Raw genomic sequence first — 13461 nt, 5'->3', positions numbered from 1 at the left:
TGTGGTAACAGTTTGAAGAAAAAACACATGGCAACCCTAACCCTAACTCAATACTTTTTGTCTATATAGTGTATATATTTAAATACATGTATTTTTTTTTTACAGGTGCAAACGTTTAAACAGTAGTAAGCTATTAATTTGGAAATTATAATATGGTATGATACCTCAGAAAAGTGCACTGTGCTATACATAACAGAGGGAGTTGAGTGGGTCACGTGACCCGAGCGGGCGTGGTTACGAGAAACAGTATGGCGGCGCGCAGTGTAGTCACGCTGTATTAGTAGCAAATCCGTTATAATCCTTCGGTTATTTGTCGTATCGGTCGTGTTTGGATGATGAGTAGGAGTGGAACAATGAGGACTTTTTGTGGTCGTGCTAACCCCACCACGGGCGCTCTGGACTGGATGGAGGAAGGAGAGGAGTATGATTATCATCAGGAGATTGCCAGGTGGGTGAGAATGACAACACACCGAATGCACACAGAGCAACAGGGTCTTTCTTTACTGCTTAGACTGTTTTTTTTTTTATATACTGGCTTATATCTTTTCATCCTAGTTGTAATAATGTTGGTGGACATTCGATCCATTATGCTGAATCATTCATTCAGTGCATGGTATTACTCAGCATTTATAAACACAGAGAAGTCGTCTTCTTTCGGCTGATCCCATACCCTACCGATATACCCCATGTCCCGCCTTTGCACATGTCCACACCATCTCAATCTCGCCTCCCTCACCTTATCCCCCAAACGTCCTACATGCACTGTCCCTCTAATAAATGTATTTCTAATCATCTCCATCGCCATGCTCCCTACTCTCACCACAAATCACAATATCATTCACAAACATCATAGTCCATGAAGACTCCTGTATGACCTCGTCCGTCAACCTGTCCATCACCACTGCAAACAGGAAAGGGCTCAGAGTCGATTCTCGTTGCAGTCCAACCTCCACCTTAAACCAGTCTGTCGTTCCTACTGCGCACTTCACTGCTGTCACACTGTCCTCATACATGTCCTGCACCACCCTAACGTACTTCTCTAACACACCAGACTTCCTCATACAATACCACAACTCCTCTCTCCACCCTGTCGTACACTTTCTCCAAATCCACAAATAAAGAATGCAACATTCTCAAAGCAAATATTGCGTCCGTGGTGCTCTTCCTCGGCATGAAACCATACTGTTGCTCACAGATGGTCACCTCTTCTCTCAGCCTGGCTTCCACTACTCTTTCCCATAACTTCTGTAGTTACTGCAGGTCTACACATCTCCCTTATTCCTAAAGATCGGTAGCAGCACACTCCTCCCCAGTAAGGTGGTCAATCCTCATAAACTGATTGAAAACATGGGTAGTTATTGATATTGGGATGTTCATGGAACGACCAGGCATTCATTGAGCCATAACGGACGATGTATAGATTTTGCATTATGTTTGAGATGCCTGTCTGCTCATTCGTCTGCTTTGTTTTTTGCTCATTGATCAGGTCCTGTTATGCTGATATGCTGCATGATAGCGACAGGGTGAGTTTGATTTGTGCAAAACCTTTCACCTCAGCTTTCATACTGTTTCTCTTCTTAAAGCCAGGTTTTAATAGTTAATGTTTTCCAGATTTAAACTCAGGTGTTCGTAATTGAGGTGTTTTAAAAGTTTGTGCTTTGTACCCATCAGAATAAAAAATATTACCAGGGCATTCGAGCTGCAGTTTGCCGGGTGAAATCTCGAGGCGAGAGAGTCATCGTTCTGGATATCGGCACAGGAACAGGTCTTCTTTCCATGATGGCAGTTGCTGCAGGGGCGGACTACTGCTATGCCGTAGAGGTGATCTTAAAACTATAGACTGAGATCTGAAGTGCTTTTGAAACTTTTTTGCTGGAAAAAAAAATCCTAATTCTGTGCTTTTTGTTCTGCATGCTGTATAGGTGTTTAAGCCGATGGCCGAGGCCGCAGCTTGCATTGTAAAGAAAAACGGCTTCTCGGACAAGATCAAAATCATCAATAAGCACTCAACCGAGGTTACTGTTGGTCCAGGTTAGATCCTCAGCAGGGGGAGAAACCGGAGAAGGGGGGCATTTTACAATTTAATAATCACTGCAATCATGTTATTTACACACAATGCCTGGTGGAACCTTCAGACTGACACATACATTTTTATTATCAGGTGAAAATTCCCTATAATGCTCATCCTACCAGTATCCAATGTCCATTAAGAATATTCTGCAGGGCTTCTACCCCTTTGAGAAACTTTTTAAAAAGGTTTTTAATCCAGAAAATCCAAATTAAGTTGTTTTTACAAAAAAAATTAACATTTTAGTTAGTTTTATATTTGTATATCTAAACCTGGATTTCTCTAAGAACATACGCATGGCGTTAAAAAACAAAACATTTCAGCAACCATTTTAGTAAATCTTCTCAAGGGACAATACTCTAGAAATGAAACTCGCATATATTTTTAGACTAGTCAATGTGCAGCTTCTATGGCAGAACAGATTTACTGTCCTCTGAAAATCACTCAACATACATCTTAGTGATGTCATTATTTTTTCTTCTCAGTGCCCACTATTTTCAGCCCATCAAATGTGTGGGGGTGTACTTATTTAAATATATTTCTCCCCCTCTATTTTAACCTGCCCCTTATCCCCTTATGACAGGTCCCCTGGTGGTCTAGTGGTTAGGATGCAGCGCTCTCACCGCTGCGGCCCGGGTTTGATCCCCGGTCAGGGAACCAACCCCAGCCACTCTCTCTGCCGGTCCCAAGCCCGGATAAATGGGGAGGGTTGCGTTAGGAAGAGCATCCAGCGTGTGCCAAACATGTGCCAAATCAAACATGCGGAGGATCCGCTCTGGCGACCCCTAACGGGAGAAGCCGAAAGAAAGTTTACTGTTCCCCTTATGACGTGTTTCTGAGCAATATTCTAAAAGAGCAAACACTTCTCCAAAATGTACCAAATTTATTTAAATGTAAAAAAAAAAACAACAAAAAAATTGAGGCCATAGTGACTCACAAAACATCTGAAAACCTTTTTTTAATAATACATTTTTTTGTATTTTTATTTTTTATTAATGCACCAGACAAAGCTTGTATCTTCTCAATGACATCATCTAAAGTGAATTTTGGACATTTCTGCTGAATTTATTTTATTTATTTATTTATTTATTTATTTTCTGCCAGATGGAGACATGCAGGAGAAAGCAAACGTATTGGTAACAGAACTGTTTGATACAGAGCTGATCGGAGAAGGTGCTTTACCCAGCTATGAGCACGCACACTTAAACCTGGTGCAGGTACGAGCCATGCCCATCAATACACTGCTCATATCTGCATTAATAATGACCCATTCAATTCAGTCCACACCTACCCAAAGTTTAGCGTGGAAACCCTGAGCTTTAATGACTCCTGCTCATTGACAATAAAGCTTTGAGTTTTTTCTTATATTCCTTGAATAGCTTTGTTTTGATTATAATTTTCAAAACTACTATTATTATTATTATTATTATTATTATTATTGAGAAGTTCATGTATTTATTTATTTATTATTAATATGTTTATTTAAAGTCTTTATTTAAAAAATTTTTTTTAAATGTTATTGTAAAGAACGGTATGTTACAGCATTGATATACAGCACAAATAATTCAATGCAATTTTATGTAATTTAATAGATTTTTTTTTTAATTATTCATATTAATTATTAACAACCTTTTTTCATATACAAAAAAAACATTCATTTGCAAAAAGGTGGATGGTGTTATTATTATTGTTATTGTCTATTTTAAAGTTGTTTTTTTAAATATTTTGATATAAATTATACATAATATATTCATATATTTTGTTTTATTTATTAAGTATTTTTTTATACTGTTTTTTTTTTCTTTCCAAAACCCTGGTGTAAAGACCTGTATATTACAGCATTATAATATAGTATAAATAATAAAAAATCTAATGTTCTTAAATTTGTATGTATTTTGTAAACGATTCATTATTAATAACATTATTATATCTTGAAAATTTTCATTTTCAAGATATAAAGCTGATAAAACTATTTTTTCTACAGTTACTTATATAATGAATTTATATGGAAGAGTGTCATGTTCACTTCAGCAGTTTTACACACTGGACGTAGCTGAAGGAAGCGAGTGTTGGTTTCATTTTTCCGGAATAAAAGTGTCCTCATGTTCACGTCCTTCCTGCAGGTGGGCTGTGAAGCCGTACCTCACAGTGCCACAGTCTACGCCCGGGTGGTCGAGTCCGAGCAGCTGTGGAACTGGTCACGGATTCAGCCCATTCAGGTGGACGAGTGCACTCTGCTGCCCCCTGCTGCATTGGCACAGTGTGCTGGAGTGCCATCTGTCTGTGACATACAGCTCAGCCAGGTGAAACCGAGTACCTTAACCAATCTCGGACCCCTGTGTACCATGTTCAGGTGAGGGTTTTTCTTTACTGCTTATTTATTTATTTATTTATTCATTTATTCCTACAGTTTACATATTATAATCGATTAAATAAGGATATTGATTTTCCATTAGTCCTATTCATTATATAAATGTTTGTGCCTACCCCCCCCCCCCCCAACAAGTGAAATAAAAAGGCAACATTCCTCAGTTCACTTGGACGTATTTCCTGTTTGGATTTTTAATTTTTTTTTATTTTAGCGTATATTTTTATCCCTGAAATATTGTAATAATGGTTTAGAAATTCAAATATTTTATTGAAGGGAAAAAAAAAAGGAAAAACAGAGATTCTTTCTTCCTCTAACACACACTTTCCCATCACTTTCTTTCTTTTTCACTCATGTCACTAATAAATAAGTGTTTTGTCAAAGTGAGTCCTATACATCTGGCCTGTGTATAGTGTTGTGTACACACAAGTGAGAGCAGTTTTGTTGTTTGTGTTTTAGTGTGGACTTCAGCAGGCCGGTCAGCAGCGCTCTTCAGTCACACTCGTGCAGGTTTGTGGTGGAGGCCAGCGGTCGAGCTCAGGTAGTTTTATCTTGGTGGGATCTGGACATGGACCCGAGCGGCAGCATCGTCTGCTCCATGGCCCCCTGCTGGACGTACTCTGACGTGCGAGAGTATCCTGTACGCCAGACATGACGCATCACACTCCTAAAGCAAAATATGAAGTAATATTTAATTTGATTGATGATTTGTTGGTTGTGTGTTCAGTGGAGGGATCATTGGATGCAAAGTGTGTACTTCCTGCCTGCTGAGAAGAGTGTGTGTGAGGGAGAAGAGCTCAGTCTAACCGTCTCGCACGATGACTACAGCTTGTGGTACAGCCTCTCGGATAGGTAAAAAACACCTTTTTTCACATTTTGTAACACAACCTAATTCAGACCACTAAAAGTTGGCTGTAGGTGCAGGCAGAGATTAAGAGGCCAAGCACTTTCTGGCCTCATACATCAGCAATGGAGGACATCCAGAACCTATTAGGATCTTCTGTCCCAGTTTCTGTGGTGATGTACTCAATTTGACAGGAAATCATAAAGCTGTTACTTCTCACTACTTGTTTGTTTTTATTTTTTTTTTGTGATCCAATCCAGTTTTACCTTTCCAAATCCACCACATTTTAAGAACAATTTGAAAGGTCCCCATCAAAATTTATATATTTATCTGTTAATAGTCAAGCTTCTTTTCCATTGACCTATTTGTTACAATTTCTTTCAGCCAATGTCCTATAGTTGGTGCAGTTTTCAAGAAATAAGCCATTTTGCTTAAGAATATAGATATATATGAGATTTGAAGGATGCTCTTATCCCAAGGATGCTCTTATCCAATTCTCATTTATACAACTCAGCAGGTAAGGGTTAAGGGCCTCACTTAAGGGGCCCAGCAAGTACAGTACTCATGCTCCTGAGGTACCTGTGACCAGTGTTCTTGTCCTTTTTTTATCTTCGGATCTGCCCGATTTTTTTATTTTTTTGGAAACCCTACCTCTGCATGGAGTTCTCTTCAACTGGGGATGTTCCACACCAAAAGCCTAAAGATCCATGAAGATCCTAAACAACTCAAGAACTTTGAGAATGGATTTGGATTGTAATTAATATCAATAGTCTAATACATTGGCTCAGGACCACAGGTTACATTTAAGCGCTTATCATTGAACATCTTTTCAATGATGGAACTGTAATAAATGAACATTCGGTGCCACCCAGATGAGGACGGGTTCCCTTTTAAATCAGGTTCCTCTCAGGGTTTCTTCCTCATAACATCACAGGGAGATTTTCTTTGCCACAGTCACCACTGGATCACTCATTAGGGATAAACCTCCCAATTATATGGGGCAAAAGTATACATTCTTTTATTACTGCTTCATCTCTGTAAAGCTGCTTTGAGAGAATGTGCATTGTTAAAATGCAGTTTACAAATAAAATGAATTTAAAGTCTGAAATCTTAAACACTGAGCTATGAATGCGGTAAATGCATGTTTAGTTTTGTAGTCTGCTCATGCCTCATATTTGAGCTACGGTTTTGTGTTTAGTCTGTAGGGACTGTATTTATGACTACTGGGAAGTGATATGTAGACCTGGGGGTATATAGGTGGTTACTGGGGTCGAAATCGTTTTTTTTTTTAAATACAGTATAGAATTGGTTTTCTTTTGTCCCATTTAGTGACCAATCTGATGTGGCCACACCTTGTTGTACCTGTCAAGCCCACCTGCTGTGGACGAGGCCGCGATTCGGGGAGCTTAACGACCGGCGGCGAACAGAGCAGTACCTCAGCGCTCTCCGTAGTGTAAGCAGTAACCCATAGATTGCATTGATGATTGTCATTTGGTGGGCGCTCTTATCCAGAGCGACTTTGACCCCCCAACTAAACGGTTGAGGGCCTTGCTCAGGGGCCCAGTATCTGTGTGATAGCTTTTTGTTGATCGGATTTGAACTCCTTACCTTCATATCAGAAGTCCAAAAATCCTAAGAACTGAGCTACTTCTTCCATAACCTATAATAATAATTTATTTATTTTTATTTTGCCTAATTCCCTACCAAATAATGTTAATGTTGAAATATATGGATGTGTGTTTGTGGTGTTCAGATTTTGAGGCCGGACAGTGTGTGTGTATCAGTCAGTGATGGGAGTCTTCTCTCCGTGTTTGCACATCTACTAGGAGCTAAAAAGGTGTGTATTTTGATCTAGGGTTATCTTTCTATTTTTGATTTACACTGTGTTGAATTGTCACTCCCATTGTGCTGTTTATTCCCAGGATTAAAACCTTTTTGTCTATTGTCTCTTCTCTTGCCTGACAGGTGTTCAGTTTGGAAAGCTCCGGAATATCAAAGCGAGTAATCGAGCAGGTGAGACCGAAATGTAATGAATAGTATCAATCAAGCATCAATCATTGTAATCATTTATTTATGTTTAATAATTTTACAGTTTTTGGAGGCAAACTCGCTGAAAAACAGCATTCGGTTCCTGGAAATACGGCCGGAGCGGCTGACATCGGCTGATGTAGAAGGAGAACAGGTAATACAGCTTCCGAGATTTCCCAGCTACACTGTATGGACAGAAGTATGTAGACATCTGATCCTAAGATCCGTATGTACTTTTTGAGAATTCTATTTTCCATTTAGTCTCCATTTGTGCTCATCCAATGGTGTTAGTAAAATCAGGAACTGATGTAGGTGAGGTGAGGCCTGAGGTGAAGACAGCATTCCGATTCATCCCAAAGGTGTTTGGTAGGGTTGAGATCAGAGCTCAGTAGCAGGAGATCTTCCACTCCAACCCATGTGAAGCATATGATCATGGAGCTGGGTTTGTACATTGTCAAGCTGAAACGGTTTGGATCTTCTAGTCCAAGTAGAGGGAAAATATACCATGTACAGTTTTGTGCCCTTTAACTTTTTTAGGAGAGGAAACACTGAAACAGTTCTATACAGAAACCTAATATCGGTATTTGCATCCTGCTGTTAGATCTCAGTGCTGGTTGGCGAACCGTATTTTAGTACCAGCCTGTTGCCCTGGCACTCCCTGTTCTTCTGGTACTGCCGTACAGCGCTGAGCTGCCTCCTCAGACCTGATGCCACTGTCCTGCCTTCATCCGCCACGCTCTACATGATCGCCGTGGAGTTCCAGGTACTTGAGCTTTTCTGCAGAAATCCTGCAATTCAAGTGTAGATGTGAACACGACCAAACACTAGAAACATTATGGTCTTCTTGAATAGGTATAATCATGATAATGAATAAAATGAACACGCAAAAAAACAGATGTAAAAGTGTACAAAATGTTCTATCGTTCTGGAATTTTCCTTATCTGTAAAAGTTCATTATTCGCTGCAGTACCTGAAGGCAAACTTAGAAATGGAACCAGGATTGATGGAGCAGGCAAAGATCTATTTGATTATTTCATTCTTTTTCCTTTCCTCCCCAATGATTTGTCTTTACGACCATTAAAGCTTTATATTTTGCTATTTGGGCGTGTTCTTCTTTTGTCTAGGAGGGTACATACTGTACACCAGGCTGCACTACAGCTGTCCTTCTAAATCACACTGAAAGTTTTATATCCCAGCACCTTGAACAGCCTGTAACTGTCACTTTAACACAAGGTAGCATCATTTCCCTTATCCATCTCTGTCTATCTCTTTCTCTCTCTCTCAGGATTTATGGAGAATCCGAGCCCCATGTGGAACCTGTGAAGAATTTGATGTGAGCCCAATGGATGAAATGGTGCAGGTACACACACACACACACACACACACACACACACACACACACACACACAAACACACCCCTTCGCCGAAACTGTAAAAGACAGTTTGACGCAATCAAAAATACATGAACTTGCTCTTACCTGAGGGCATTTGGTGTCTGAGATGAAAATTCACTTTTTTTTCCTTCCACTCTCATAGATTCAGGGATTCCTGCCCACTCTTGCAATGTGGTGTAATGTTGGTTCTGATGAATTGTGTTGAACATAATATAAGCAATTTTTAATTATAGGCTGTTGTAGAGGGTATAGTAGCTGGTTGGCTGGTAGTAGTTGGAGTATTAAGTAGTAATTTGTATGTAATTAATATTTTTCTGTACTTTATTTAAGTACTTCTGTTTAGAATTTTACTTCAACTTCACTACATTTCAAAGTTAAATATCTTACTTTCTAATCAGCTAGGTTTTGAGAAATCGGTCGTTCCTTTTTATTCATGAGCAGAGGTAGCACAATTACACCCTTCCCTAAAGTAGCAGTACAGATACTCATGTTCTAAAATACTCTGGTAAAAGTTAAAGTTCTGACTACACCTTTTTACTCATGTTAAAGTAAAGAAGTTCGGGCTCTGACCTTGATTTTTCGATGGATTTTATTTCAGAATTTTTTTTTTTTATATCTGAGTAAAGAAAGGACGTCGTGAATAAAAGTGTGTTGCGCTGAAGGTTTTAATTTCGCCTCTTTTTTATTTATTTATTTATATTTTTATAAAAACGGTCAAACAGAGACGCGTGCCGCATTAATCGCGCGTTAATAAAAACCGGTGGAGTTCAAATTGATTTGCATTTAGAGTCTTAATTAATATATTAATACAGAACGAATGAAATATTTTGTATCCACGTTAACCACAAACTTCTTGTTGCCTTAAGTACAGTAATGAAGTATTTGTACTTTTTATTACTCCTCTTTTCTGTTTAAATGGAGAAAAACGTTTATTAATGGTGTAGGTAATGAAGCTGTAAGTCATCGAGGATGTACTCTGGCTTTAAATAAGTGAGTGTGTGAGTGTGTGAGTGTGTGAGTGTGAGTGTGAGTGTGTGTGTGTGTGTGTGTGTGTAGGATTGATACAATAGGATATTATTGCCATAACAAATAATAGTACTTTGGATACTTGAGTACATTTAAAGGTAAATACTTTTGTACTCAAGTGAATGTTTAAAGGGAGCACTTTTACTTTAACTGGTGTAAAAGGAGTACTAGAGTACCTGCTTTGTGAACTTCGTCCCCCACTGGTTGTTGGTAGTAGGTGGTAGTTGTAGATGTAGTTGTAATAGGTGGAAAAAGTAGTTGTAGTAGTAGTAGATGATGTTGGTAGTAGTAGGTGGAAGTGATTGTAGTAGAAGGTATTAATTGTAGTATATAGTAGTAGTTGGTGATCATAGTTGTACTATTAGTTGTGGTGGTTGGTAGTAGTTGTAATAGTTGTATATGATGATAGTAATAGTAGGTGGTAATGGTACTAGTTGTAGTAAGTAGTTTGTGGTAGTAGTATTAATAAATGTAGTAGTAGTGGTTCAGTGTCTCAGACTTTTGCATTCTTTTGAAAATGTTTTAAGTATTTTTTTTTTTTGTTTTTATAAAACCCAGTCATGCACAACTCTTCTGTTCCTCAGCGCTCATTAGATTTCCGGGAGTCTCGTGAAGCAGAACCTCACCCCCTGTGGGAGTACCCCTGTCGAGCCCTGTCCAAGCCATGCCCCGTGATGTCTTTTGACTTCCAACAATGTGTCCCTAAGCAGCCAATCAGCAGTCAGGGATCAGTGCCTCTTACTGGGTAAAATACAAAACAAAAACGATAAAACATGAAGAGTTATGTAAACATCTATACGTAATGTGGGAATGTATAATAGATTTTTAGCGAATAAGCAATTTAACCAGTTTATTTATATTGTTGTTAGTTTCTAAATAATACTTTTGCAGGGTGATGAGGTGAGGAGTCTTCTAGAAAACAGATACTCTAAAGTTGTTTCCTCAATAACGGCTAATAACATTTTATAAAAAGCTAATTGAGATTTCTGTAAACCGGAATATTTTTTATAAATGTTTTCACTGACACCTTGTGTATCAGTACTTTGTGCATGTACAAGGAAAATCCAAGAATTGACAATTTTTTATTGTTCATGCCAGGAGAGGGCGCTGTCATGGCGTGGCTTTGTGGATGGAGTACAACCTGACTGATGACATCATAGTCAGCATGGGCCTGACTGAACCAGTCAAAGAAGAGGTATTTCATACCATCCTGTACTACTTGTAAATTTTGACACGAATGAAAGTAAATGTTATGTGTACATAAAGCTGGGTTTTTTTTTTTTTTTTTTTTTTACACCTGTATTTCAACAGGAAGTGTGTGTGTGGAGTCCACACCGTAAACAGGGGGTGTATTTCTTACGGGATCCATGGGAAAGCTCAGGAGATGAACGGGCAAGCGTGTCCTACACCTTAACCTTCGACCCCAAGATTGGAGACATCAAAACAGACTTCTCGATCACTCTGCCTTGACCGAGTCAAACGTACCGATTCACTCTGCAGGAAATGCGAAAGAAAAGAAATGTAAAGAAATTCTTCCACCAGATGTTGTGTAATGTTGACTATCACAAATCCCTTTTAGTCTCACAGTTCACTGGTTTTATCCAAAGAATGTTTCTATAATTTTTTTTTTAGTCAGTCAGTCAACAAAGGCATGTATGTTTCTTTTCATTTTTTCCTCTGGGGCTCTGATGATAGTGTAACTGATAATATTGTTACTTTATTTCCTTCCGAAAAAAATGATGTGAACTGTATTCAGAGGTTTTGATTATCAGATGGAATGAGGACCACTAAATCTTAAAAAAAAAAGAATTAACCAAACATCACAATGTACTGTCACTGAACTGTCATTTTATAGGAAGCCATAATTTTTGGCAATTGTGCAGAAAATATAGTTCATAATAATATAATATAGGGCACCTGACTTCTTTCCCAAACTGTTAGCATGAAGTTGGAAGCACATAGTACAGGATGTCTTTGGATTTGGTACGAGTGCAATTTTCCTAGACCCAAACCTGTTGCACCGTGACATGGTGGTGGGAGTGGAAGATCTTGAGTAGTCTGCTATAGAGCTTTAAACACATTTGGAATGAATTGTAACACTGACTGCACTCCAGGCCTCCTCATCTACATCAGTAGAAGACTTGTGGCTGAACGAACACACCTTTCCACAAACACACGCCAAAGTCGATTGGATGATCTTCCCAGAAGAGTGGAGGTTATTTTTTAGATAGATAGATAGATAGATAGATAGATAGATAGATAGATAGATAGATAGATAGATAGATAGATAGATAGATAGATAGATAGATAGATAGATAGAAAGAAAGAAAGAAAGAAAGAAAGAAAAGAAAGAAAGAGGGTGTTTAAAAAAAAAACAAAAAGCAGATACCAATCTTATGGTCAGATGTCCACAAAAACCTCCCTATATACAGTATGTGTGTGTATATATATATATATATATATATATATATATATATATATATATATATATATATATATATATATATATATATATATACACACACACACACACATACACACACACACACACACCCCAGTGGTGGATGAAGTAAACAAAGCATGTACTTGAGTAAAAGGAGACATACAGTAGGTTAAGAATTACTCCAATAAAAGTGTCCCTTTAAACTCGCACTTGAGTAAAAGTATTTGACTTTAAATGTATTCTAGTATCCAAGTACAATACTATGATTTATTGTGGATATAATGACTAATTTTTATCGCAAGACTCTTTGCTTAATCAACTCAGTGTATGTGAAAAGACTGTTACTCTTAGTGCACCAATCTATTAATAGAATTATAATAATGGGTTAAATATCATGAGCCCAAAACCTTCTTTTCAATTAAGACCACCAGTGTTGTGGAAAGTTGGAGTCAGGAGTTTCTTTGGTCATTTATTCCACTCAAAATGTTCTGCTTGATGTTGAACTGATGTTGAATTCTCTAACCCTAACCCTAATTAGATACCACCAACTGGTAATGGTGGATCTAGCTTGAATGTTGCACTGGGTGAACCACGCCATGACCCAACGTCTCCCCCATTGATTAGTTCTGGCTTTGGAAAGCTCCTCTCTGCTTCTGCTACAGTCACTGGATGAGTAAAATATATTCTCAGAGCAAGTCCACAAATCTGGAGACATTTCTAAGAGCTGCATTTCATGTAAAAAAAATAATAAAAAAAAAAGACCCCAAATGCATTTACTGCACAATGAAATCCACGTCATTGTGCACAATTTATCAAACTCAGAACCAAAAACCAAACAACTTGGGTAATTGTAGCCATAAGATTCATAAATCATCAATATCCTTAATAATGTGTCTTTTAAATATTAAATGTCTTTAAATTAGTCTTTGGATTTCCAAACATTGGAATTGTTTTGTAGACATTTTAGACATTTTTTTGTCCTCTATAATTTTAATTTGGATTCCGCTCTCCTCACTAACGTGACGTCACTCCACGTCTTGTCAGTTCTCCCTGAAGGCTGAGGTGATCTCACCCAAACCCCGCCTCTCCTTTCTGAGTGTATGAGTGAATTTCTATAGGCGGTGGGTGCAGACTTCAAGTCCCAACCAGCTTCACCGTGACATGATATAATAAATGGCGCAAATGAAAAAAAAAGAGATTGATTTTGCGAAGATGCCGCTCTGTCCGGCTGCACGTCGCCCACGTCTAAATCCGCCACTGCCAAGCGGCAATTAAAATTCGACCCTGATT

At 38.3% G+C, this 13461-nt stretch overlaps 1 protein-coding gene across 1 annotated transcript; it reads left to right on the top strand.

The window, feature by feature from the left end:
- The first annotated feature begins 208 nt into the window (after positions 1-208).
- Positions 209-11479, top strand: prmt7 (protein arginine methyltransferase 7). Its single transcript, XM_083561042.1, has 17 exons — positions 209-448; positions 1487-1523; positions 1672-1821; positions 1923-2031; positions 3173-3285; positions 4192-4421; positions 4896-5076; positions 5164-5288; positions 6610-6733; positions 7034-7117; positions 7246-7293; positions 7373-7462; positions 7910-8071; positions 8594-8668; positions 10313-10473; positions 10827-10923; positions 11040-11479. Exons 1-17 carry the CDS (start codon positions 333-335, stop codon positions 11196-11198), a joined length of 2061 nt encoding a protein of 686 aa, XP_083417168.1. The 5' UTR covers positions 209-332; the 3' UTR covers positions 11199-11479.
- Positions 11480-13461: the final 1982 nt, after the last annotated feature.

Source organism: Silurus aristotelis (genome assembly GCF_946808225.1).
Source record: "Silurus aristotelis genome assembly, chromosome: 14".
NCBI lineage: Eukaryota > Metazoa > Chordata > Actinopteri > Siluriformes > Siluridae > Silurus > Silurus aristotelis.
Note: the sequence above shows the minus strand (reverse complement) of the source record. Positions and strands in the feature narration are given on the sequence as shown.

Excerpts from the sequence above, each read along its gene's own strand:
- prmt7 (XM_083561042.1), top strand. The coding sequence starts at position 333 with ATGATGAGTAGGAGTGGAACAATGAGGACTTTTTGTGGTCGTGCTAAC. Across the intron at positions 2,032-3,172 it reads CGAGGTTACTGTTGGTCCAG|ATGGAGACATGCAGGAGAAA; the intron begins GTTAGATCCTCA and ends ATTTTCTGCCAG. Across the intron at positions 4,422-4,895 it reads CCCCTGTGTACCATGTTCAG|TGTGGACTTCAGCAGGCCGG; the intron begins GTGAGGGTTTTT and ends TTTGTGTTTTAG.